At 39.1% G+C, this 27,750-nt stretch overlaps 2 protein-coding genes across 2 annotated transcripts in view; one reads left to right on the top strand and one right to left on the bottom strand.

Annotated features, from left to right (window-relative positions):
• Positions 1 to 17,477, top strand: part of ZDHHC17 (zinc finger DHHC-type palmitoyltransferase 17) — an 80,286-nt gene extending 62,809 nt beyond the window's left edge. Inside the window, exons 11-17 of the mRNA XM_050898094.1 lie at positions 574 to 698; positions 4,111 to 4,173; positions 5,476 to 5,569; positions 9,488 to 9,571; positions 9,964 to 10,121; positions 12,312 to 12,406; positions 14,331 to 17,477. Of these exons, the coding sequence (XP_050754051.1) occupies positions 574 to 698; positions 4,111 to 4,173; positions 5,476 to 5,569; positions 9,488 to 9,571; positions 9,964 to 10,121; positions 12,312 to 12,406; positions 14,331 to 14,469 (758 nt within the window). The 3' untranslated portion in view covers positions 14,470 to 17,477. The remainder of the gene's footprint in view (positions 1 to 573; positions 699 to 4,110; positions 4,174 to 5,475; positions 5,570 to 9,487; positions 9,572 to 9,963; positions 10,122 to 12,311; positions 12,407 to 14,330) is intronic.
• Positions 17,478 to 22,194: 4,717 nt separating this feature from the next.
• On the bottom strand, positions 22,195 to 27,324 carry CSRP2 (cysteine and glycine rich protein 2). Its single transcript, XM_050903628.1, has 5 exons — positions 27,192 to 27,324; positions 25,030 to 25,198; positions 23,905 to 24,037; positions 23,137 to 23,230; positions 22,195 to 22,528 (listed from the first exon to the last, which is right to left on the bottom strand). The coding sequence occupies exons 1-5, from the start codon at positions 27,301 to 27,303 to the stop codon at positions 22,452 to 22,454; spliced, it is 585 nt and encodes a 194-aa protein (XP_050759585.1). The 5' UTR covers positions 27,304 to 27,324; the 3' UTR covers positions 22,195 to 22,451.
• Positions 27,325 to 27,750: the final 426 nt, after the last annotated feature.

The raw sequence follows: 27,750 nt of genomic DNA, 5'->3' as shown, positions 1-27,750 counted from the left end.
AAATATGGGTATTGCCTTATAATAGGACCAGGTTTCAGACAGTACCTTTCCTGGAGATAAGTGGTGTTGAGACTTGATTGCCATGCATCAATGGTCATTGCAGCACAATTCCTTCTATGGCTAGAAACAGTCCTTTCTGTGATCTAACGGGGATGTCAAGCCACTGAAGACATAGGCAGTCAAATGTTGGTCTTATAAATAGAGCTCTGAAATGTTTATTGTGAAAACAGGAAATACTTTTAAGAAGATAAATTTCATGGAATTTAATTTATTTAAAAGGGAAAATAATTACAAAAACTGAACTATCGTTATTCATTCTTTAGAAGGATAAGTGCTTTAGAAATGCCTCATGGAGACCAGCATTTTAAAAAGTAATTTTTCAAGTTTGAGCAGTAGAAAATACTGAGTACGAAGCTAGTTCTTACAGCAGCGCTGAATTTTGTTAATTCAGAAGAGACTGACTCAAGGGCATTCATAAAAAATAAATTTATTTAAATTTTATTTCAAAATTATCAGTGGGTATTTTCAAGAGGAAATTTGGTTTTAAACTTTAGATTCCTTGACTTTAAACACATCTCAATTTTTTCTTTATACATCTTCCATTCCTTGCTAATAGCGTTGCACTTTTCTACAATTTTGGAAAATCCTGGAAATCTGATCCAGGAATCATCAAAGCCACGGAAGAACAAAAGAAAAAGGTGAAGCCATGAGATATGTGAAACTTGTTCTTCAGCAGCCTTCCAGCAGTTGATCAGAGTAGTTTGCTGTTCAGTACATGAAATTTCAATAAATTGTTGTATAACAAAAGGTCTAAAATGTTGAAAAGTTTTGTCTTCCAGGTTTCTTTTTTTACGTTTGGAATATATGTTCAAGTCTTACTGGTCCAAAGTTGCATTTCAGTCGTTTTGAGTAACAAAATAAAATTGCAACTTAAATTTTCACGATAAAAAGTTTAAAAAGTGGTTGGGTGAAAATGAAAATGTGAAGTTTCAGAGTTTTGCCTTACTGAAACAAATAACCCATTATGGGAAAACTGTTAGTTAATTTGATTTTATAAAAACTTTCCAGACATTTAAGCACCTCTGATTTTCATTACCTTTGTGTTTAAAAGTATTAGACTGACAAACATTTTGAGGCCAAAGCAACCAAAACCCCTGGCAATCTGGGGTGGGTTTTTGTTTTGGTAGAAATATTAGAGAAAATATGGATGATCTAATGATAGATTTCTAAGACGTTATAACACTATTATTAGCATTTGTGATTTCTTTTAAGTCCATTGTTCTCAGCAGCCAAACTGAGCATTGAATATACCAAAATTATACAAGCAGCAGAAGCATTTTATTTGTTTCACGTTGGTTAAGTTTCCTAGAAGCTCGCATCCCACCAAAAGTGAGTTTTGAGCTTCTACTTCACGGTCATTTGTGAAAACATCTGTGTGGATCGACATCAGACCACTTGGAATTATGACCTTATGTAGGAATGAAAATATAATAGCCTTTAAAAGGATGCTTGCGATAGCTTAAATGATTTTTCTATTCTCCAATAGGTTATAACTGAGTTGTTAGTCAATGTGCAGATTTACTTTGCAAATTCCCTTTCTGTTATTGCAAATTTGCCAAAGTAAATTCCAGACTAAATTCTCTTCCTTCAACTGGACTAAATTAAATAGAATAGTCAGCAACAGCACTTTGGTTTGGATTCAGCCGATTGCACAAATATGCAATTCATTTGATCTACTTGCTTATGTAGTTAAGTGTGGTTACAAAAGCCTTGCTGCACTGGATAGGAACTGTAAAATGCAACTTCTTCAGGCAGATACATATGGCTGTGAATGTTTTGGATTTCTTACATTGCAGCTAACCAAATTGTAAACCGATCTATTATCAGGGGTACAAACCGCTGTAGGGTATGTGTCTTACCTTCGTGCGGTGTAGTGCTTTCTCACGTTTTCATTTGTCTTCAGATGTTTAATGTTGAGTTAGCCTTTAGCTTTGGAATAAGCAACCAAACAAATTCTTTTAATTCCAGATGACCAAGTTAAGTATGTTTGGAAATGTGTAGTAAGCAACAATTTCAGACATTTATTCTTCTGATAGGTCATGTCCTTTCTTCTGTGTTACAAAATAACCCAAGTCACTCTTAAAATAAGTAAATAAATAATAAATGAATTTTTCCAGTAGTTCAAAAGCATAGAAAATAGACCCAAGGTTTACAAAGCACAACAATGTGGCTCTAACTTGAGTGCTCCTGGGTCTCTATGTTATAAGCTCTGATGAGAGTTGTATTTAAAAGTGATTTATCTGCTCTTGTTCAGTTCTCTTCTCCTGAGCTTTGGGATCTTGCTTGTGGACAATACTGAACTCCAGTGTTGAGCATCACACCATCTACATTCCTTTGTGCATCCTTTTGTTAGTCTGTAGTGTAGTATATACTCCCACTGAAATCAGAGGAACTATTTCTGAAATTGTCCAAAATGTATCGTCTGAAATTGTCCAAAATGTATCGTCTGAAATTGTCCAAAATGTATCGTCTGAAATTGTCCAAGGTGTCAAAAGCCACGCCACCAGCATTGAAATCACAGTAGATACGTCTCGTTGGGTTTTTTTGCTTTCTGTTCATCTGGTTTATTTACAAAAGTTATTCTTGTGAGGGAGGCCCTTTAATTTCAAGTCCTGTAGTGGGAAATGTTAGAGCAGTGAGGAATGGCAGAGGGGGATGAGAAAGGGATGTAAAGTACTGAAGTTGGCAAGCTGCAAGAGGGACACGGAAGGGCTTGTGAATGGCAGTGGTTGGTTGGAGAGGGGATCTGAAGGGTTGCAGTGGTATAGGCAAGAATACTGGGCCAATAGCAAATGGAAATACAACTAGTGAGGAGAAAAAATAGTCCAACTTTCAGAGCTTAGAAGTGTTAGAAAACTGTACAGATTGTTCCTCATTTACCTGAGGTCAGCAGGGAAAGCATTAAGACACTGATTTACCCCTGGACTGTTGACTGTAGCTTTTACTGGTTACTTTGAGGAAAAGTTTCCATAAACTTTTCCTAACCAGTTATTAAGTGCAGTATTTTGGAGGAAGACTTCTGCGGCTTCGGTCAAGATACCCACCTTAGTGGTCATCACCTAATTAAGGAAGTTACATTTATATTGCTAGGATGAGAAAATAGTTGTAAGGACTGTTTTATTGCTTCTGCAGTTAGAAACCACCTTGATGCATACGATATATGTGGTTTGAAAGGGAGCAGTAGATTAATCTATTTGCCATTAGGCTATTTATGCTGAGCGAATTCCTTCTGGTTCAGGGAAGGCTATTCTGGCAAAAGATGTTTTCAGGATATTTTCTGTATGTTACAAATGTCATTCAAGTCTCACATGGCACGATTTCAGCTGCTGAATTTTAAAAATTGTTGGAAACCATTTAATGGAATAATAGGTTCCTTCTATTCCAACAATGAAGTAGGTACTGAAGGAGTGTACAAAATAAAAAAAGCTATCTTTTAGTGTGAAGGTATAGGCATGCTGTAACTGATACCTACATCTGTGTATCACTTGACCCATAAGTATAGCATTATCTGTAAGAGGAGGTTTGGTTTGCATTATTTCTTTTCTTTCTTGAAGCTTCAACATCTGAGGAAAGAGGTGAATATAGTTTTAAAGGTTTTGATGGGATACTTCTGGAAAGAAAGTCTGATTTTTAGACTGGCTGATCCTGCTAGCTAGTTTTATTTATGTTCCTGTTTGGAAATTCAGCTGCATTAATTTTAATAGGTTTAACAACAGGTTAGTCAAACTGATGCTGATCACTGTATGGATGTATCAACATTAATATAAGCTTGCTTTTTCTCTAATTCAAGCTAGATAGACTAGGAATAAGTATAAGCTGGAATTAATTTAGAAGCAAATGTGCATATTGGTTTAATAAAGTAGGTTTAAAATCAGTTTCAGCTGAATTTCAGTTGTTCCTGTGTGTAGAAAGTACCTGAAATGAATAGAGTTCACAACCCTGGGTCTGAAAAGCAGCTATTACAATGGTTGTCAGCATTTGTTTGTATGCTAAATTCTAATGTGTTTTGTTTTTTTTTTTTTTTTCCTTTCTCCCCTCTTCTTCCTGCAGACAATAGTAGAACTTGCAGAGACAGGAAGTCTGGACCTCAGTATATTCTGCAGTACCTGCTTGGTAGTGTATTTTTTAATCAATTGCAGCACTGATTTTTTCAATTTTTTTTTTTAAATACTAGGCCAAAGTTAGATGTTCCTATACTGAACACATTTTTGGTCTTAAGAATGCAATTTCAAGGGCAGGATTTATTTGTAATCTTTAATTTAAGCAGTGTTTTCAATAAATAATATATCTGTACACAAAAAAATCCTGCAACAATAAGAGGAAAAAAAATTATCACTGTGGAAATAACTTGCCAGTGTTGAAATCCAAGTATCCAATGTATCTACCAAGATGGCTGGTTATACACCTAACAACTTGTGAAAATCACAGGTTGCATTCCACCACCTCTGTAACACACAATAAAATTATGTGGTGCTTCTAGTAAAATATTTTTTTCAGGAATCAGGTGTATTTCTCAATTTGGCAGTAATCAGGAGGGGGAAAAAAATAAATCTTAATTTTTGTAAAGCTTGCCAAATCGCAGGCAAATACTTTTCTTGAACTAGTTATTACTTAGTTTCACTACAGAAAATTTAAAAGGAAACAACTGCTTAAGAAAAAAAAAGTAACCGTAGTAAATGTAATGCATTTCATTTTTAGAAAGTTAACTGGTAAATATAAAATTATCCAGGTTATCAGTGTTACACTATAATGCTCTGACCTATGTAGAACATGAATGATGTTAATATTCCCAAAATTGAAGCTGGAAAACTATGTACAGATGTGACACCTTAAAAATTGTGTGTGTGTATATATCTCAGAACACTTTAATATCAGTTCTTTTTTTATTGCCATTTTATATTTCTTTCAAAATGTAACCTTTTAAAAAAAAACGTTGGGAGTAATTTAGCATTTTAAGTTGCACCACCAAGTTCCACTTGTTGAGTCATGTTCCTGTCTTTAGAAAATAAGCTGGAAGAGTTTATGTTAGAGCTCGGTTATGAATGATGCTGACAGAATCATGGAACTCAAACTCATTCTGTATTTTCATTGTTAAAAAGCTGAAATGAAACTGGTTGCTATACAAAGCTCAATAGCTGGAGATGATAGGAGAACTTTGTATGGAAAAAAAAATCCTTTATGTAACAAAAATGATGTGAAAATCATTTCAATGCTGGTGTATAGATGTTTGTGTTAAATAATGTATAGATTAAGCTTAATAGCTAAGATTGCTTTAAAAATTAGTATCAAGTTTGAAGTTCTCTAAGGAGTTAACAATAGCAAAATCAATTTACTTTTAAACTGAGGGGTTTTTTTTCTATTTAAAATATGTCAGGGTTTTTTGCTTTTCTAAACAAATGTTAATTGCTGTTACAGATACGGAAGCCAGTGAGGTCCAAACACTGTGGTGTATGCAATCGATGTATAGCGAAGTTTGATCACCACTGCCCGTGGGTGGGTAACTGTGTAGGTGAGTAATTTGCTAAAATATGATGTTGTCTTAACAGATAAAGAAAGGAAGAGCTTCTGAAATCAACCCTGGGTGTTGTGCAGGGTTTTGTCTGTCCTCATTTCACAGTTAAAGTGACTTGGCTTCTGCCAAAGTCTGAGGAAAAACTGTTGAGGACTTTTGGTAGAAGGAAAAACATTTTCAATATTGCGCTTAATTTTTTTTCTACATGTGATTCTCTGCATTATTCTCATTTGTATTGTCTGTTATATACCCATCCTCAAAATTGTTCTGTGTCTAATTCGGTTTCCTATGTATATATTTTTATTAACATAAACTCTAGTAATTAAAAGATGCAAAGCTTAACTGCTTTTTAATGTCTGCAGAAAAGGCATGTACCGATTCCACAACTGACTATTATCCATTACATAAGATAAAAATTTTCATCTTTACCAGTAATTTTCAGTAATTTAATGGGAAAGTATACGTATTCAAAAATGTCATGATTATAGCAGTTAGATACAGAATGACTTCCCATTGAGGTATTCTCCTCTTTTTGACCACCCACGTAGTCATTTATTCTCCCCAGTGGTGATGAAAGGAATGGATATAGAACAGGAATAAAGTCTCTAAATGCTACTATTCCCTGTCATACTTTTTTGAGAAACTTATTTGAAAGCCATTATTATACAGGGAGCACTGAAGACTTCACAGCTAGGAAATGAGTGCAGCTTGCCTCACTGGTTTTTTTTTTTTTAGGACACAAGCAGAGGTAACTTTAATCTTGGGGAGGAATTAGGATCTGGATTCATTGACAGCTAACAGCCAATAAATGCTTCATTGTAGTCCTTCCAAATATATATAATAATGGATAGTCACAGTAGTCTGGTCTTACGATCAAGAGTAAAATAGTCAATGCTGGCATTTGAATTGCAATAGAACATCACTAAAGTCTCATTGAGATGGACTTGTATCACTCCCTTCTATTTTATATTTCCTACTGATGTTACTGCCTGAGCTACTTCTGATTTATATTTTAGATGTTTTACAATGAAGAACTAAGATATTTTTAATTAAAACAGGTAGGGGGGCATGGGCTCAGGTTTTGGAGAATGTTTAGTGACGGTTTGTTTTGCAAGAGTACTGGGGAGTACTTGTCAATGGGACAGAAAGAATCCAGTATTTTAATCAGTAACTTTCCAGTTAAAAAACTTTCCAGCGTAAAAAACAGATGGGGAGGAAAGACCCTAGTTTGTGTGTAATAAGAGAGTATGTGAGTAATGAGATTGTTAGGTGGAGGAAATGGTTTTTAAAAAGCAATGGTGATGGAAAAGCAGAATCCTCCTACTAGTGGTCTTGCACAGATTGGGATAACTGGAGGTAAAAGTAAACATTAAGACGCCTGAAAGTATGCTGGGAAAAAAGCATTAAAAATCACACTATGGGAACAGCCCTGAACTGGAGGGGAGTGATGGTCTAAATGACCTTATATGGCTTCTCTGTCTCTCTCAGATTGGTACATGGTGACTCTAAGTATAGGATTACAAAACAGAATCCATTCTTAAAACAGCATTCATGGTATGTTTGCCGAAAAGGGAAACGTGAATCACGCCTTTCTGGAAAGGTGGAATTTGGAAATGGTTTATGTAGTCTTCTTTTGAATGTGTTAGAAGGATAAGAATTTTACTAAAGATAGGACTGAGAGATATTGTAAGAGTGTGTACAGACACTGTAAAATAAATCCTTTGGGGATACAACTTGGCACATGAAGAGATTGAGAGAGAATATTTTTACCATTCTGAAGAGGTTGACAAAAAGTGCAGACTATTCGAAAAATAAATAAATTGGCAATTGGGGCAAATTATTTTCATCATACCAGCAAAATTTTAGTTAAAATTACAGTGAGCAAGTCTCTAAAGGTGATTATACTTATCTTTTTAATGAAGTATCAAAATACCATTATGTTTTTTACAGTTAGTTGTTTGAAAATGAAAAATAACAGATTTTTTTTAAACTTGTAGTTACATTTCAAACACAAAGTGCAGACTTGCACCAGATATTTAGTTTTCAAGTAATGGCATGAAAGGACCTAGAGCCAAACTTTAAACTGTTATGTCACATGGGTTATGCTGATGTTGTACTGAATTATTGTTCTGATAGCAGTGACTCAGAAGGTAGGTCTTGTGTATATGAGAAATTATTTTATGGTTTAGAATAATGATCCCTTTTTCCCCCCAATAAAGATTCTTCTCCAAGGAGCTAAAAGTAGGAAAAATTAAGAAATGAACAAACAGTCTAAATCATGCAATGTAACTCCATCAGTAAAAAATCGGTTATCTTTATTATATGTTATTACTTATGTATAATATAAGCACAACCATATAAAAGAAATTAGCAACAATTCTTACAGCATTGTTGTAACTGTGGAGGATAACTGACTGTTCCTGCCAGTCCAGGGTGAAACTGTAGAGAATAGTGCTGTGTTTTGCCCAATCTTATTTGAGATACAGAAGAAAGGCAGTTTCTCCACTTTCTTTTTCCAAAGTCTTTTTTTTTTAACTGTGACCAAGATTGTACCTGTCTCATTTATAGTTTTAAATGCTACGCATATGTTTTTACCAAATACAGATGGATTTCCTGTTAAGCAGAATTTGGTTTAGTGTCATTGAAGATGCTGCTGAAAGAAGCATCTCATCAGATGCCTCTCAGATGGACCTCTAGGTCACCGTTCAACTTCCGTGTTTTTTAAAAAATGTCTTTTATGAAACTTAACAGTTCTGAAATATAGAATGCAAATGAAAGTGATACCTTAGGGACATTCCCAACACTGTTTCTCATATGCTCTTCGATGATTGAAGGCAATATTGCAACATACTTTATGTCTGAAGGAACTTGTTTGATTTTCAAGGAAGTGTCTTGTGTTTAGTCTAGCTTGCGTTGTATGTGTATTTTTCCTCATCTCTTGCTTATATAGTCTTTCAGTCCACTTGCTAAAAGCACTTGATTATTTTCTGCCTCCAGAGGATGCTCTTGTTTTAGCAGGCAAAACATTTGACATAATGAAGTAGTAAATGCTGTGCTGTTAGATGATGACAGCCAAATCTTTTGTAGCCCGTTATCATCTCTGTGGGTTTAGTTTACAGCCTAGAGCTGTTGGAAGGTTGCAACAGTGGACATATTTTACAAACAGAAGGAAGGCTGAGTACTTCAGAATTATGATGTACTCGCATAAGAGGCATCTTTTTAGCTCTATTAATGTTAAAAATAGGTCAGTCTTACTAGTAACTGAACTTTCTTGCATTTAAATTCTGTCTTAAGCGGAATGGTTTTTATCCCATTCATTATTTTAGCCAGGTTGTTAGGCCTCATCTGTTCAGTTACACGTATTTGTTTTACAAATTCTATTAGATATTTTATTTTTAGCTAGCTTCATCAAGCAGGTTTAAACCTAAGTTGTGAGTTAGCTTATTATCAAGGGAGGCTGTATATTTATTCATATTTCTATATCTTTTAAGAAAGCGAACTCTGCAGTCTGATGATTTTTTTAATGGAATTTTTAAAATATTTATTGATGTGTAATTCCTGGCTGTTCAGGGCTCTGCAACAGCTGTCACCAACATTGTTCTAAATGTTGTCTATCAATAAGGTTACTAGCTCCTGAAAGAGGTTACAAATGAAATGCATTTGTGTGAATTGCAGCTGTAATGTCACAGAAATTGAAGAAAACAAAACATTGCTTTGTTGTCTGAGAAGTAAAAAAAACCCCATAAGTAAACCAGCTAGTTTCACTGTCTTGAAGTTATATTGGCTTAATATTGGAGAGTAATGTTTCTGTATACAATAATAAGCAGTACTTCTAAGCAAGCAATTAAACTTTCTGGTGTAGTGTTGTCTGTCTTCTGATAGTGTAGTAATTTGATCCCTGTTGTGCAACTTCAGGAGCAGGGAACCATCGCTATTTTATGGGATACCTGTTCTTCCTGCTTTTTATGATCTGCTGGATGATTTATGGATGTATCTCTTGTGAGTAAATGTGGTTTTTTGGCTTTTTTTTAATTGCTTATAAATACTTTGTTTATCTCATGGTATGGATTTTTACAGATTTCTGCCTTATCAGAGTTTTGGATATTTTTATTCTGGAATTGAACTGCATATGAATAATTGACTATATTGGGTATTTTAAGTTAGAAGATGATGTTTTTCTTGTCCTAGATTTTTTTTTTTATTCATCACAGCCAAGTATGTACATGTGTCATGTATTCAAGGAGTTGGGAAAGGAAGAGAGAGCAAGTAAAACTATTTCGACACATTGTCATTTTTTTATTTAATACATTCTAATGTGGGCATTAAGTTGATGTACAGTAAACATATCTTAAATCTTCTGTATGGTTTTTGACACTTTGTTTTTTCCCTAGACTGGGGTTTCCACTGTGAGACAAGTTATGCAAAGGATGGATTTTGGACCTATATTACACAGATTGCTACCTGTTCTCCGTGGATGTTTTGGATGTTTCTAAACAGTGTTTTTCACTTCATGTGGGTGGCTGTGTTACTCATGTGTCAGATGTATCAGGTATGGAAGAGCACTTCATTTGTAATGCTGAGTCTTGGGAGTGACATAAGAATATCAAATAGTTCTGTCATTTAAATTTTAATGTTCATTATGGAAGACCAAGTGTTTAGTCTCTCAGTCACGCTGGAGGAGGCAGGCATCTGTTGTCTCTGGCTATTAGGCATCATTCACTTCTCATTCACTTGTGCTTTTTTTTTTTTCCCCCCAAGAGGTTAAAATACCTACCTCCTGCTTTCCATTCTCAGAATGACAAAAAGGCAAAACAGACCAGAGAAAGGCAATAAAGACTAATAGAGGATAAGATCTGTGAGCCGAACTTGGAATAATGCAGTATGTCATTAGCAGAAAGAGGGTGGTAACTTCAAACGGGATGCAATAATTTCTTAAACTGCTTCAGTGTGATTTGAGATCACGTTACTGTACTGTAATCTGACTGAACTCAAGTTTTTCTTTATCCTTTTTAAGGAAAGACAAGTCATACTGAAAGCCTTTAAGTATGACTTGAAAGTCTTTCAGTATGACTTGTCATTAATGAACCATGAGACTTATCGATTTAATCTTTCCAGAGATCCTGGAAATAAAAATAATCCTCTAAGGCTTAGGTAAAACTTTTCAGGAAATTTAAGTTTTGTCCTCCGTTCTCTACAATATTCATCATTTACAACATATATCAATTTCGAAATCTTATACGTGTGAGCGAGAGCCATTCGGTCTTTTGGAGGTTTTTCCTGCCCAAGACAAATGAGCAAAAGTAACTACGTGTATTTCAGGTGGCTTTCAAAGCAGTCTAACCCACCAGACTTCTAGCAGAATAAGCATGGAACTTTCCAGAGAGCCTTCCATCATACTTATATCATGACCCATTAAGTTCCCCGTTGAGGATTCCTGTTAATATGATCTGCGTACAGATGAATCTTTGAATTACGCCACTTGGAAAAATACATCACATAGTATTTTGTATCATTAGTATAAATAAGTAAAATAATTCTAGCATTTGACTTCTTTAATAATCCTGGAATAATGAAAACCGAACACACAGTCATATTACTAAATTTCCTAAGAGTTTTACGCATAGAAAACTTAGGATTGTTCTTGGCAAATCTCTTTGGAGTTTGCCATAATGATGAAATTGTTAAAGATATTCTCTAAATTGCTTCTTTTGATTTGCAACTGCATAGCCTCTACTCTTGCTGCCTTTTTTTTTTTTTTTCCTCTCCATCATAAAGTTTGGACTTGTCCTTCTTATTGAACTGGCCAGAGTTATTGTCAAAACACTACCTGCTATCTTAGAAAAATAATTTAAAACCTTTACTTCCTACTTCAAAAGTTGGCCATTGAGAGCCCATTTATATACATAGATGTGAAACTTCACTGGGTTTCATGGAGGCGAAGAAAATGCCTGAGATATTAAGTACATCCAAACAAGGCAAGCCAGCCCAAAGTTAACTTTATAAATGTTCTTGCTTTTGTAACATGCAGCAGAGTTGACTTTTTGTATTTCACTGGGAATTACAAGATTTTATCTTCCTGTAGTATAAGGCTGCTAAAGCGAGTTCTCACGTTTTTGTTTCCAGTTACATCACATTACAGTAAACTCCAGTTTTACATAAGATACCCTTTTAGGCTAACGTTGTTGGAAAGCTGTTATGGAAAATCATAGCCTTTGGGCCAACTGCTTGTGTAAAAAAGGAAAAACCACAAGCAACAACAGAAACCCCCCCACTGTTTTTTTTTCTGGTCATCTTTTTGTCTTGTGGACAGAAAAGTTATGTTACTGCAACAAATTTATAAATGGGGAAAAATATATTACTGGAGCTATAACTAGAATGTCAGGAGGAAAAGTAAGTCGTTCAAATGCTGTGTAAAGTAACTCCTGAATCTATTATTTACAGCACACTTCAGCTGACAATATACTAAAGGCATCTCTTATGAACTAAGAAGTCACAGTTTATTCAGTGATCATGATTTATTTCTGGTCACTTTCAAAATTAAACCTTTTGCACAATCTGGTACAGCTGTTGTATGGTGGTTTATGTTGGGAACTGATAATTTCCCCAGACAAAAATTCCTTCTTCAAAAGAAGGAATATAAAACAGTAAATTTGGTCCTCCTTTTTCAGTCTGGCTCATGCAGGGCTTGTTTGCATGTTTTTACGTGAGCTAAATTGCTTACTCTTTTTCCTGTCTTCAGATATCTTGCTTGGGTATCACGACAAATGAAAGAATGAATGCAAGAAGATACAAGCACTTTAAAGTTACAACCACATCTATTGAAAGCCCATTCAAGTAAGTTATAAAGTGTAAACATAATTTCTTATTTGTGTAGCCTTGCATACGTTTGAATTGTGCAGCTTGTTGAAACAGAACATAGCTAAATACTTTTAGAGTATTTTCACTACTTGGAATGCTGAATCTGTCAGCTATTTTTACAGTAACACATTCTATCCAGTTAAAGGACGTGATGAATGTTTTGTAGTGACTCTAGACAGGGATGCGTAAACACAGAAAAGAATGCTTTCCAGCAGTGGTCATTTTTTACTGTAGAGTTTATGCAGAAATAAATATCCTCTTTACAAATCAGATGCCCAAACCAGAGATAGTTGCTTATTGCATGGTGTCGATGTTGACCTGGATCTTCACTTCCACACCAGGCACTTTCTCCTGATTGCTATTCAATGTGCTGTTGAATTTGCTCTGTGCGGTAGCTCCCCTTGCTCTCTTTACTGTGAGAAAGGAGGCAGCACTTCCTTCCTGCTCAGGAGGAAGAGCATGGGCAAAGCTGTTCGTGGGGAAGGGAGCAGGGTGTCCCAGGAACTGGAGTGGGTGTTACAAGGGTGAGACATGGGCTTTTGGATATCGGTATGTAAGGGGTAAGTTGGGATTCTGGTTTCTGTAGTGATGAGGGTGCAAGCTGAAAGAGGAGGGCTTGGGGATGAAATAGCACTGGGGTGGGAATACGGCAGCATGGAGCAGCTTGTGGAGCCAAAGCAGGAAATAAATGAAGGCATGAGGCTGGTATATCGGTGGGTGGAGGGCATGTTGCAAAAGGAGCAGCAAAAGGACAGAAGCGTGTCTCATCCTGCCGCATATGCTGTGTCTCCTGTGGGAGCTGCTGCTCATTCAGGTGATGCCCAGGGGAACAGGAGATAGGAGTTATTGTTGCAGTTTGATTTTTTTTTTTTGTGCTAGAAGAGAAATTTGTGTGATCTTTTTTTAATATCTCTCCATACAAAACTTTTAGCGAGAAGCAGACAAGCATCTCTGTATGGTTGCAGTCTTCCTACAGATTAGAGTTGTAACAAAAACAGATAATTATTTTGCCTGAAGAATGCAGGGTGGTGCATGGGATAGGAAAAACTATTGGTTTTATCCCCAAATTAATGACACATTCACAAACCATTTTCACTGAAATAGCTGCTATTATAAAAATGACTCCTGAAAATAACACCTGATGTCTAAAATAACTGACTTAGCATCACCCGTCGGATGAAGCATTGACATCAAGTAGTTGTCATCTCCTTGGTGCTTAGACCTGCTCTTGCATGTATCGTAACATGAGCTTCTCTTCCAGAAAACTGTGATCTATTCAGCCCATGTGTAATTAAGTTAAAAAAACCCAACATGTTGGAATTTTGATGTAGGTATCTTAAATATTTGACAATTAATTGATTCAGCAGCAGAAAGCACTTGAATAGTTCATTTAATTCAGATAATGCTTTCTTAATTTTGTGTTGTCTAGGGACTTAATTGATCTTAGACCTGCAGCTGGTGAACCAGTATGTATGACAGAAACAGCTATTAATAAAAGTGGAAATTATTTTAGGAAGACATTCACTTCATGCTGTTTTGTCTTGCATCCATCCATACAATGCAACTTTCCTCTTAGAAAGGGATCCGAATTACCATGCTATGCTACATGATGGTGCACTGCCAATAATGTGACATTTCTCCATATAGTTTTGGTAGATAGTGCAAGAAAGTTAGTGTCTTGGTTATGTCCAAGGATCGAACATTCACCGGTCTGCTGACTACTTCTTATTTCAGAATTTGCTCATCAGCAAGCACTAAGGTAATTGTTAACTGAATTGGTTTTCTACAGTTAGGAACTTAAAGGGTAAAGAATTGAATTTGTAGGTAGACAAAAAATGTTGTACTTTGTTAGATGAGCTATGATATTGCTTACTAACATGTGTTTCTGTTTTGTTTGTAGCCATGGATGTATAAGGAACATTATAGACTTCTTTGAATTCAGATGCTGTGGTCTTTTTCGGCCTGTTATCGTGGACTGGACAAGGCAGTATACAATAGAATATGACCAAACTTCAGGATCAGGCTACCAGCTAGTGTAGCACCACCTTCATCCTGTGAGCATATCGTATCTGAGTGGTGCCTGAAAAATTTTCTCTCTCTCTCGAATCCGCATCCCTTGAAGAGTAGCATGCTATGTGTAGGGCTGATGATGAATCATAAGGTACCTTCTCTTCATCAGAATTTTATTAACAAAAGTAAAAATGGACAGAATAAACTGCCAAACCTGATAAGGAAGAGGAGGAAGATCAAAAAGGGATTTTAACAGTTCTTAACATGAGAATTATTCGTGACAGCATATTCACAGTATTTGTTGTTGGGTTTTTTATTTAAGGTCTTTCACAATGGAGCATGAGATTATTGAAGTATTGACATAAGTAGTTACGTTGTGCTGAGCAGAAAAATTTATTTCCCAATATGAATAATTCCACTGAAACAAGAATCTAGAATATAAAACTAAATTTCATGATGCAGAGTTCACTGATCGCTATGTTGTAGTTCCTGTAATGTGATTTTTTAATACAGATTTTCTGTAGTATTATGTACATTGAAAAATGTGCTTTTCAATACTGTTATAAACATCATGTGGTGGGAATCCCCTGTAACGTGTTAAGTTATAGCAGTAGGGCATGTCAGATAATGTTGAGAAAAAATACGTTGCCCACTTTTTTTGGTGATTGTCTTTGCCACCAGTTAGTGGTACAACTAAATACTTGTAATAACCCTGTTCTGAGATTATGTAGTCTGAAATAAACAATTGCGCAAATAAGGAAAGCTCTTCTGTCAAAGTTAAAGCCCTGCTTAAATGCATGATAGACCTGTAAAACTAGGTTACCGTATATAATGTTCAGGAAAAAAGTGGGAAAAATTCATTATCTTTGAAGTAATTGTATAAGCAACTTACAAACTAGCAATGTTTCAATATTAGGTTTGGTCCTCATACAGTACAGTGTAGTGTAATTGGAGACGTGTTGGAAGAGAAATTGCATGGGGGAAACCACAGATGTGAAAGCAAAAATCTCAATTATAAAAAGACAAGATAGTTTTTAAATTGCATGCAACTGCAGAAGAAGAACCCAAAATTGTCTGAAATGCTTATTTTGTTTGGATGTAAAATAACGGAAACCAAACTTTAAAAAAAAAAAAATCCCCATAATAGCACCGCACACAGAAAATGTAACGCAGCATTCTGAAGAAGATGGTGTATTGGCACGTGGAAATCACCCTTAATTTCTTTTTTTAAGTTCTCATGCTACAGATATGTTTGGAAGGTAAGGAATGATCTGAAATTGCATTCCAAAGGGGCTTTTCTTGAATGTGATGCACTGATTTTTGTTATGGTGTTTTCATGTACTCATAGTGAATTGTTCACTGCTTCCTTAACTATTGTTTACAGAGAGACTGAGAATCAGGTTAGTTCTCTTCTAAGTGCTGTAGCAACCCAGTGGTTCGAGAAACCTGTGAGGGGAGTTTGGGGAGGGACCTGAAAGCAGATGTCTGAGACCAGTGTAAAGAATGTGTATCTGTATATAAATAATTTATCAAATAGTTTTCTCTCTGTGAGTGTGTGTTTAGTGTATTTAAAGCTGCTCATTTTCATTTTATTCAACCAAAAACGTGTAGGAAGATATCTAATGAGCTTTTAGTGATGTTCAATATTGCTGTTAATAGGCATTATGCCCTGCAAATTCACTGCATGTTTGATGCTTGGCAAAATTAGCGTTTTCTGTAATATGCAGATTACAGGTAATAAAGCAATCTAGTGGTATTCCCAGCCCTTGCCTTAGTAAGAGGAGCAGTGAAACTGTAAATAGTTGATGTTCAGTATTTGCAAGTAAACATTTTTTTCCGTAGTTGTTCATTGATCTCAAGACACACGCTTAGTTTGCAAGTACCAGATATCAGGATTTACAGAAGTGCAGCATTAGAGTACTTGAATGTTTAATACTGGAAAAATCAACATCGTCTTGGACACAGTTTTAATGGGAGAGGTCTGGGTGCAGGGGTGGCAAGAAGCTTTTGCTATTTTTGTCAGATAAAATTTGTAATCCTAATGAAGACACGTTCTATTTCAGTGAAAACAGTTGACATCAGTTATTCATATTTTTTTCTAATCAGAAAAAAGCATGAAGACTTTACAGTGTTGTTTATTTTAATCACCAGTAATGTTCTGCATTTTTGGTTTTGGGTTTTTTTTTCTTTTCCACATTTTTGTTGGGGGTCGGTTGACTTGTAGAACTTCAATCCACTTTATTAAATATCGCCTAGCACCAGAAGAGCAGCTCAGTACGTGATACAAGTTTTGGTTTTAGTTGCCCGGTAGCATTAACTGCCATGAATTGTGTCATGCAGTCCATGTCAAAAATGTTTGCGAAAGAAGAGGTGATCTTTGGTAGTATGTAGTGAGTTCTGCACTATTTACTTGTTAATAGCTCTCTGGTGACAGTTTTGTTGAGACCTGCAGAATTTGAGCAATAGTAGGTAGTTGTGAAAATTAGCTTGCATATGTGGATTTGGGATGTATGAAGTTTCCAGTGCAAAATGTGACTTGTCTTGAGTAACACTGAGTCGTTTGATGTGAAATCATAAAATCAAGCAGGGGGGAGCCAACTATGCAGCATTTTTCTGTCAAGTTATCAAACTTAGAATTCACTTGTTGAACCAAAACTGCATTGCTTCTGAAACTTAACAAAGCTGATCCAGACCAACAGCAGATCAGACCAACTTAATCTGACATAGGTAGAATAAATGGGAATTTTGTCTTGGCCCTAAACATGTGCTGTTTCTTTGCAGGTTTCTGTATTCTTTGATGTCCATCAGATTTTTTTTTTCGATTAATGTGTAAAACAGCATCATACATTTTAAGCTATGGATTTTTTTGTATATTCTTTATTTATAACTGTGCCAAGTATTATTTTAATACTGTCGAGATCTTGATGTATTACATTGTGAACAAAAAAAAAAATCTGTAAAATGTTTAATAAATTAGCTCTCCTTACCTAAATTAAATCTGTTAAATTTTGTAAGTTATTAATCAAATAAATATTGACTCTTAGATGCAGTGTTTGTCTTGACTTGGGATGTGATTTCACACAGTGTTGTTTCTGTCCAATTTCAGAAGCTGTACCATGAGAAAAATAGCTGCTATCTTGCAGCTTATTTTAGTAAAGTCTTTCCAGAAAGATTTATGGGTGTCTTAAAGATAGCATGCACCCAATTCTGTGCTGATGTGAAATCCTGTGAACTACTACACTGGGTTTTGGTAAAGTATACCTTTGTACTACCAATTAGAGTTACCGTTCACTAACTAGATACTCCTTTCTTTTGAGCAAAGCGTGCTGGCAAGGTAACGTTTCTTAAGGGAGAATTCCTTCTAGGGAACGTTTCAGGTGGCCAAATGTACATATTTAATGACATTTGAGGTATTCTAAGGGTAAACAAGACATCCACATAGGGCTAGGAGGTATGACCAAGATGTGTGCTTCTAGGTGGCACTTGCAGGAGACAGAATACCTTGACTCTTCTGGTCCGTGCTAAAGGTAAGATTTTGAGTAGAAACAAGGTAACCATCCAAGTTGGAATTTAATCAGGATATTTATAGCCAGCAATATGTATTAAAGGATAAGGCTAGGACTTAAGAGCACACCTAATGGGGAGAAAAAAGTCTCTGTGTTTTCTGCTGGGTGTGGGTTCAATATTGACATTGAGAATTGTTGGTGCTGTTCTCCCCTTCCCCACACAATGGTTCTGGTGAGGCTGGGCCCAAGCTGGCCTCTGCTGACCACCCTTTGACTTGTCTGGCAAAGATCAGGGAAGGTACTTTCTTTTTTAAAAAAGAAAGACATTCTGTGCTGAAGCTCTCTGTCAGAGATTTGCAGTGCTCCATCAGAGCAGTTGCTGCTCTTGGGAGGTATGGGTGGGCTCCTGATGACTTGAAAGGTGGTTACGGGGTTTGTTATATTTGGGAAGAAGCTTGCCCTCTGCACCCTCATTATGGCTTGATTAGAGTTCACTCCCTCGCACCTCCCATGAGCTGCCTTTAAATAAAATCAGATTTTTTTGCTATGGAAGCAATGTCTACTTGTGAATGCTTGCATTTGGATTTTATCCACCTTAGGCTACTGAATGGAGATCAGTAAAAATTGCACCTACTAATTCCAGGTTGAATTTATTTGCAGTATCTTACAAACTTAGTGCTATATTCACATTGCCTCCAATCCTACATACTACTTAAGATCTCCAGATCATGAAGTCAAAGTACTTTTGAGAACCAATCGCCTGGAATTAGGGCTCCAAACTGAGACTAACTCAAAGCGTTACTCCAGCCTGGGCTGAGCTTTTATTCATCAGTGCTTTGCTGCAGCTGAAAAGTTGACAGTAACCAAGTGAAAGCACTTCAGTGTAGGGTACTCATTTCTCTTGACAGGTACACTGTCTTTATGGTTACAAGTTTTTTCTTCTTTCCTTCATTTCTTTGTTTTTCTGTCGTTAAATAAGTTGTTGGGATGTAGAGCAGTATGTAGCTGTGAGTTACCGCTGTGACTCCCTCCAGGAAATGAAAGGAAAGCCCGTGATTTTTAGCGGTTTAAATCACTTCCGATCACTTCTACAGTTCATTTTTCTCAGAATTGAAAGCTCTTTTTTTTATAGGTAAATGAGCAATGTGTTAGATACCCGTTTTTGTCAGCATAAATCGCACCTGCCAACTCTGCTAATGCGGTGGATTTAAATGCACTACAGTAGCTACATCAGCTAATGGGGAGCGGTTTCATCTGCTCAGTAGTGTGTCAAGAGCATTGTTCTGGTTTCTGTCTATCGAACAGTGCTGCTCTGCTTTTTATAATGCTTTTCCTGAGAAGAGGAAGCACTTCCATCAGGTAACAAGGCTATGGAAAGGGGATGTTGTCATTGTCTTCATGTCCTCAGCTGCTGGCGCCTGGATACTGCTTCTAAGTTAGAGCTGTCCTTGCTCAGGTTGGAAGAGTTGGAGGGGATCAACCGTTCCCGTACAACTGTCAAGTTGGCAAAGGAGAAAAGTACTTTTTCTTTTTTTTTTTTTTAGGAGAAAAGTATTAGGATCATCAGTATGAGTAGCCGGACCAAAGGTTTCTGCCCAGGTTTCCTGGGTTGTGCTGTTGCTTGCTGTCTCACTCCCACCTTGAAATGTGAACTGCTTCTGCCTCACTGTTGTCTTTTTTTTTTTGTTGTAATCTTTCCCTCCCTGTGAATTGTACAAGCTCTTGGCTGACATTTTGAGCTGGCTGGCTGGTCTGCCTCATATCCACATTGTTCCTTTGTAACCTGTACAAAATGCTTCATGTATTATTTTGACTCGTATGTGTTCTTCTAATTAGGCTTTTGGCTTGCACTGCTTCGCTGCCTCAGACCGCAGTCATACATGTTGCTTGAAACTCTGCCTTAGACCGCACCGACACACTTGGCTTACTGTTTTATTGCAGCATTCCTAGTCTTGAATGTGTCTCCATAAATTCACTCTGTGAAGGTTTTTTTTTTCCCCAAAAAAAAGTATCAGCCTGCTTCCCAAACCGGACCGAGTTTCAAATCTCATCTTTTCTTTAACTAACTTCTGTTGGGCATGATGAGAATTGAAATTGAACCTCCCCCTCCACCCCAGAATACCACATGGGTTGTAGCCACTGGGATGGAGCTCATGCCTCCCCACAGATGTGGTCGGCCTCTAGTGAAGCCCTTGCTGTGCAATAGCATGCCCTTGACTGGAAGGGATGGAAAGACACTTCTGCAACCACCTGTTACCTGCTGGAGCTCCGGCATGCTCCTCTGAGGCACGGTTTGTGCTTTTAAGAGGCGTCGATGCCCAGATCTCACGTGCCTCCTCCTTACTGTAGGCAGCAGGAAGCCATTAGCTTTGCAAAAGGAGCTTGGCAGAGGAGCTTGAGCACACCGGTGAAGGTCTGCTTCAGGTGCTCAAGGAACTTAGGGCTATATTTAAAAAAAACCAAATAATAAAAATTGTGAAGCTGCTCATACTAAATGCTGGTTACTTACAGAAAAATAAGGCAAGTTGCCTTAAACAGGGTAATTTTTGCATAACTGTTTTAGGCTTAAGTACCTCATTCTCACATAAGCCTTTGTGGTGGGCTGGTCCTGGGTCTCCTGTTGAGGAGGTGACTCCCATTTGCTTCACAAGAAGTGCAATTGCAGGTGCTATCAGCTCAGGCCTTGCAGGCTTGTGTTGAGAGCTGCTCCAGCCCCTAAAAGAAGGCAAGCTCTTCTGTGAGCTTTCCACTCAAGATCTGGCTATGGCAAAAGTAATTGTCTCCTAATTGTAGACCTTTATTAGCAGCAGTTCCTAAAGAGTTACGTTAGCAGAGTCAAGGCCCCTGACTATTATGGCTTTCACCCAACTGGTGCGTTCGCATGGGGTAGATCTACACTATATTTGATGTGTTTAATTGCCACTACTCCTTGCCTATCAACTTGAGTTCAAGTTTTCTACCAGAGTGTTTAAAGACAGAATTTTATTCTGCTCTGTTGTTGCGCTGCAGCTACCTTGTCAGATGCTGTCCTCAAGAGGCTGAAACCCTCCATTATCTTCAGGGAACTTGTGGTTTAACCCCAGTCAGCAACTCAGCACCACGCAGCCGCTTCCCCCTCCCAGTGGGGTGAGGAGGAGGAAAGGAAAAAAAAAAAGTAAAACTCGTGGGTTGAGATAAGAACAGTTTAATAACTACAGTAAAATATAATACTAACAATAGTAATAATGAAATATAATAATAATAATAGTAATGAAAAGGAATATAACAAAAAAAAGGAAGGGCGGGGGGAAAGAAAAAAAAACAGTGATGCACAATGCAATTGCTCACCACCCGCTGACTGATGCCCAGTTAGTTCCCAAGCCGCAATCTGCGCCGCCCCGCCAACTCCGCCCCGTTTATATACTGGGCATGACGTTCCATGGTATGGAATACCCCTTCGGCTAGTTCGGGTCAGCTGTCCTGGCTCTGCTCCCTCCCAGCTTCTTGCACACCTGCTTGCTGGCAGAGCATGGGAAACTGAAAAATCCTTAACTTAGGGTAAGCGCTACTTAGCAACAACTAAAACATCAGCATGTTATCAACATCTTTCTCACACTAAATCCAAAACACAGCACTGTACCAGCTACTAAGAAGAGAGTTAGCTCTGTCCCAGCCAAAACCAGGACAGAACTAAGGGTCCTAGCACTACCAAGAAAAGGTCAAAAGCTGCTCTTAAACCTGAGTTTGACATGATAGTCCAGAGCTTGGTCAACTGCTGAGTAAGGACGGTATTAATCTGCAGCTGTTTTGGTAGAGTACTCCTTCTGCACAGTAAGTCCTGTGCATAATAACACCTCAATACCAAAGCAGGTGCAATCCCACAAAATATTACGGTGAAAAAGGTTTGGTTTCCATTCACTAGAGACTCTATGGCAGAGACAGGCAGCCATTTAGGCACACAGCTACTTATAATCTAGCACTTTGAGAGCTGTGTCACTGCACAGAGCAGTAGATTAAGATTTACTACTTCTGTGCAGTGAGCAGCTAGTTGCCTTGCACACGCATATAATGGTGTGATACTGGAGGAGTCATTCACTTCTGAAGGCCATGACCAGTCCTATGTATGTCCAGCTTTCAGTCACATTGGGCTTTCAGTGAAGGTCTGCACCAAGTTTATAGCATCATATCTCCACCCTTGCACCCCTGAAGTACCCCAACAACACTGCCCTTAGTTATCTTTTATTGCTGACAAAGCACACAACACTTGGGTTTAGGGTATATCAACAAGCAAAGCTTTATTGAATTGATACTCAGTATTAAAAGTGTTACAGTGTGATACACAAAGCAAGGAAAAAAGCAGTGCTTTTTGGTTTTTAAAAAAAAAAAAATCATTATCTGCTGAACATATGCCCAAGCACTACAGTAACTAGTATCCGTTTCACAGTAGTTAGTAACATTTAGGAAACTCTCTTGTTTCTTGTAGCAGGATCTCAGCAGAGCCATAAAGGGTTTTGAGCTGTGCCCCCTCACTGGGCGTGAACAAGGGCGCCCGCTCCCTGGCCGTACCCAAATCCCTTGGGGCCAAAGTTCTTCGCGTAACAACCTGCAAGAAAGACGAACACATAGCAGCTGAGGCTTCTGGCTCGTTAATTAAGAACAGCACTGTCTAGCCAAAGCCCCTCAGCCGCTTCCCATTAGTCACCAGAAAATCCCCATCGGAAGCAATGCTTAAAATCATTTTGTTAAGCTGCATAACTGCCACGAGTGAACTCAATAGCCATGGCTGTTCGGTCCACATAGCTCCCAACCTACTCTGTGAAAGCAATTCATACATTGGTTCTGTGGCTAGGTATCTGTTAAGACGTGTTGTCATCAAATCACTGTGTGGATCAAGTTTATATCCACAATACCACGCAAGAAGGCATGGCAGGATGCTTGTTTTCTTACTCTGATCTGCTCTCTGACCCAGGCAGAGGGCACGGGCTGCCGCTGCATTTCTCAGTATGTAATGTTTTGCTTGATGCAGATGTAAGCTACATCAGCAGCTTCAGTAATATTTATTTCATTCCTCAGCTCTATTCCTATGACTTAGAGAGCACTTCCATCTTGACAGGAGCCTGAAAGTTTCTTATACCAGGAATAAATTCAGCATCTGTCCTTGTAACACATTACCTTGAACCGTAAACAAATGATCTTTGTTTCTTTCCTCACCTTTACAATAGATTTCTCCCTCTTTTTCAGTTAGGGTTGTAGATTCTAGGCTTTTTCCACACTTGGCACATCGGAAGCAGTTTTTGTGCCATGGCTGGGGGGGGGAGGGAAGGAAAAAAAAAGATAGTTTAAATACACAGAATGCCTGAGTTGGTAAAAAAATGCATTAACTGGAGATGCCTGCATCAGTATTGTTTATAGATGACTGGTGCAATAAAAACCAGTTCAAATGCACCAGTAGCAGATGAGAGCGTCTGCATTTCTGCGAGTGGCCCAAAGCCCCGAATTCCACACAGCGTCCTGCTCAGGGCAGCCTTTTCAAAGGTTTGGGCTTGCTCTAATCAATTCAGAGCAGATTTTGGCTCTCTGTAGTGAGTCAGACAGCTGGCAGACTGACACACGGTTTTACGCAGTATTTTCAGAGAACATCCCTTTCCTGCCGAAACATTCAGCCTCCATCATAAGCTGCACGCCACAAGACTGTTCCCTCTTCTGCGGGGAGAGTGCTCCCGCAGTCTGCTTCAAGTCTCTGGCACGAGATGATATTGAAGCTTCGCCTCTGAAATCCAAGGTGAGCACTCATCACCCTGCATTTCAAGTGCTTTTTGTTCAATTAAGTTGATTGATTTGACTACTTCCCATGCTAAGAAATGCAATTTTAAGGCAAGTCTGCCCCGCAGTTGGTTCCCTACTGGAACCCACAAAAACATACCTCGCTCACTGTAAAGTCCACGTAGCAGGTACAAAATGGCACACGCGGTTCCTTACCTTTCCAGCTCCTATTACTTTCTCTGCCGCATAAACGGAATCGCCACACCTAGAGCATTTCTCTGCCCCTCCGAACTTCTGAGCGAACTTTGAAGTGTTTGGATTTGTTGTGGGTCGGTGGGGAGAGGGCGTGCTGAAAGAAAGGGGACATTTGTTGTCTTTACTCTTTTATTAAATGACCTCTTGCTCTTCTTAACAACACTAACAGAGCAGTGTCCAACACACAGTACAGAATACAGTACTTTTGCAAAACTGGAGAAGTAAGTTACCAGCAAGGCTATCCAATTACACTTGGGGGGGGGGGGGAACCAAGAAGAGAAAGGCCATGCTTCAAAGGATAAAAAAAGCTACTGTAAAAGCTAGTTTTCTGAGGAACCTTCACCTTTTCACTTCTAGGGAAGCGCTGAATTCTGTATCAGGGCATGGATTTATCAGATAGTAAGCTACAAATAATTGTGTTAAATTCCTGTCCACTGATCATAATCTGGAACTTGAACTGATCACTGAACCTGGCTGGAGAGCATACATCATCTAAACGTCAAGCAATAATTTGGGAACTTGCATGAAGCAAGTTGTGAGGCATACCTCAGCTTCTTTCCCCATGCTTTGCTTTACAGCAAGAACTTAATCAGACTAGGAATGTTTACTATTTAATAGGCCTTTTGGTTTTGGCTATAATTAAGCACAAATGGTTCTTCATTTGCCAGTTAAAAATTCATTCTTCTTGTAGCCCCAGATTCTCAGCTCTTCAAATCCATCCCTGCCAGAACCTGCTGAACTTTTGCATCTGCAGCTTATTTAGAAGAGCAACTCGAGACCCACAGTCACCTCTGCGGGGTCGTGCAGAGCCATCAGCAGCTCCGTAATCCAGTCCCCTGTGGCTCACGCACAGGGTTAATGCATCTTTACCTGCACCAACTCCTGCTCGTACGGTGCCTACTCACATAGTCACCAGCGGAAGCTTTGCGCGCTGCAGGTTAAATGCCCTGCATTCGGTTATACTGGGGTATTTTGCAGCATTTCTATTCCAGACAACATGAACTAAACAAAATCCAGCCTGCAAGACTCCTCTGAAAACAGTACAGAAGGACAAGGGTCCCACACCCCTCAACTCAGGTCACTCACCTCTCAGGCTTGATGCCTAGTCTCTCTCCCCTGTCCATGTTCAGCGTGCCTGCCCCTTGCCCATAACCGTAACCTTTCGGGCCATACTTTTTCCCATAGCAAGATTTGCAGTAAACTTCAGCATCATGAATCGCTACAGTTGTGCTGTCCAAGTTTTTCCGGCAGACCACTGGAGGAGAAAAAAAAAAAAGAAGTTAAAACTGCCTTAAGGGACCATTTCCATCAGCAGATGTAGTAAGCCAAAAATCAAGTGAGAAGTGATGTTATGGCTTTCCTTGTCCACAATTCTTCCTATTAGGCTGTAGGACCGCCAGAGATTAGAGGGAGTAGGTTGTCGTTTGAATTCGCGAATTATTCTTAGCCCTATAAAGGGCTCTATTCCCTCCCACCTCTTCATGCCCATGACATTTAAAGCTTGGAAACTTGCTGTGGTTTGATGAATGAGGCTGCTCAGAAACCCAGATAGTGCAGTCAGCAGTTTCCCTTGACAGATGCCATACAGCATGAAGCAAAAGTCTATCGGTGCAGAAGAGCCCCTGTCCTGCCCTTTTGGCCAGGGTGGGGCTGGGGAAAAAAAAAAACCCAAACCTTCAAGGTTTTCTCCCTGCCTCGGTACTGGTTTGGGGCAGAGTTGAGACTGTTTCATAGCTGTCACCGGAGGGGTTGTGTTTTTCTGGCATTCCTACATTGTCCTTCAGCACAATGCAAGCATTCTGCTCAAGGTTACAGTAGAAAGCAGAACTATTTCCTTCTTAAACCTTCTTTTGTATCCCAACTGGCATGCTCTTTCCATCTGCAACAGCATTATGCCCGTGATAAAGAATTTGGGGAGAAAAAAAAAAAAAAGAAAAAGCCTTATGAATTTTTTGTTTTAAAAGAATTTTAAGGTCTTCAAAATACAGGGTGACCTTTGCTTATGGCATTCATTAGCTCCAAGGCTCTTTTTATAAGACACAAATATCCAATAAGTAAATCAACTAATACATGTTTGTTAAGTCTACAGACTTTAACCCCAACAGAACTATGCACTAAGGAAAAGCAAATATTCAGACACACTAGAGCCATTGTTTGACTGTAAGTTCCAGGTTTCTTTTAATAGAAACTCCCATAAAAGGCTGAAAATGAGGCAGCTGAGACATCTAATCTTTTTTTGTGACTGCTGTAGAGCTAAGGGAAAGGAGCGTAGGTGCGCTGAGGCTCACATGCCAGCACAGTCCGCTGACGTTATGCTGCAGAATAACAGCAAACTAGTTTGAGAGGGGCAGTTGTAACTGTGGCTTATACGAAGAGGGCTAAACCCTAGCTCTGCCCATAGGTATTAAACACCAGCAAGCGGGACAAAACAGTACCTCATGTTTGTAATAAGGTAAAATCCTCTGATCCAGACAGACAGGCTGTCTGTTTGCAAAGCAGGAGCCTCCGATTCACAGCGACCCTTTGTTCCCTTCATCTAAGCAGAGGTCTTTTCAGCAGAGAAAGCGATTTTCAATGCCTCGCTGGGCTTGTTGGTTGGACTGGAAAATAATGCTTTGGACTCCTTTCATCTGAAATAAACCACAGGCCCCTGTGCCAAGAAAGTCTAGGCTTTTGGCTGTGCTAAAGCATCGACAACTCGGCTACGCTCAGGCACGCTGGTGTCCCGGTCTGTGTGGGACGTCAGGGCAGGGGTTTGATAACTGTTCCTTCAGCTGCTGCCGGCCCCAGGACCACCGGGAGAAGTCCACCTGAGCTCAGATCAGTGCAAACAGGGCTCTGCCACTGGGCTTTCTCCTCTGCATGAGCAACACTTAAGCCAGGTTTCCATCCTAAAGATCCCTTAGACTCCTGAGGAGAAGGCTGGGAAAGGGGCAAACGGAGGAGAAAAGCATGATGTGCTACGCTTTGGGAGGCACATCCCACCCCTCCCACGCTGGACAGGTAGGATAATATCTCTCCAGGAGACAAGCTCTCCCTTCGGCACCGCCAGGCCCAGGAAGCATGTGGGGAAGCAGGAGTCAAGCCCAACATGTGATGGACAAAGCCATCTCTGGCCACTGCCATCCCCTGTGCATCACGGGTGCCAGCTGAGCCTGGGACGTCTCTGGTGGACCAGCACCTTGCTGTTGTGACCCCCCAGCTACACCAGGAGAGGTTTTGCAGGGGAGCGGGAGGGGAATACTTACTGCAGAGGAAGCAGCACCGGTGGAAGCTCCTCCCGTCGCACTGCACCTCCTCGGCATGGTAGACGGTGCGGCCACAGGCGCCGCATTTGTTGCCGCCTCCCCAGTTCGGCATGGTGGCTCTGCGCGCCCAGCCAGGCAGGAGGGGAGAAGGGGAGAGGTTTGTTAACCATGGTGTCCTCCACCACCCCGGCTAGAGGACAGCTGGGGTTACAGGCTCCTTTAAAGCAAGTCTGCGGAGTTTGTATATCAGAGGACAAGCCTGCGATTTCGCCAACTGCTTAAAAACGTGACCTTCCACCGCGTGAGAAGTTTTTGTGATCAGATCAACTTCTCAGCCCTTCAGATCCCAGACCAGACTTAAAGGCTTAGGCGGGCTCTCTACGGCTATTTGTAAAAGCAGATGGACTGGCAAGGGGAACAGAGGCGGCTGCTGCTGCTGCTGAACAGCAAGAAAAACAGAGACACAGTCTTCGTGAGACGTGTCCTCTTGTCCCTGCCCAGGGTTTTGAAAGTTACATAAATTGGACATGCACAAATTACAGTTTCATGCACAAGGGCT

This window comes from Gymnogyps californianus, chromosome 1 (assembly GCF_018139145.2).
Source record: "Gymnogyps californianus isolate 813 chromosome 1, ASM1813914v2, whole genome shotgun sequence".
Taxonomy (NCBI): domain Eukaryota; kingdom Metazoa; phylum Chordata; class Aves; order Accipitriformes; family Cathartidae; genus Gymnogyps; species Gymnogyps californianus.
Note: the sequence above shows the minus strand (reverse complement) of the source record. Positions and strands in the feature narration are given on the sequence as shown.

Bases quoted from the DNA above. Each gene is read 5' to 3' on its own strand.
- CSRP2 (XM_050903628.1), bottom strand. From the start codon at position 27,303: ATGCCGAACTGGGGAGGCGGCAACAAATGCGGCGCCTGTGGCCGCACC. The intron at 25,199-27,191 runs GTAAGTATTCCC...TTTCTCCTCCAG, and splicing joins CCGGTGCTGCTTCCTCTGCA to TGGTCTGCCGGAAAAACTTG. The intron at 24,038-25,029 runs GTGAGTGACCTG...CCTTTCTTTCAG, and splicing joins CTAGGCATCAAGCCTGAGAG to CACGCCCTCTCCCCACCGAC.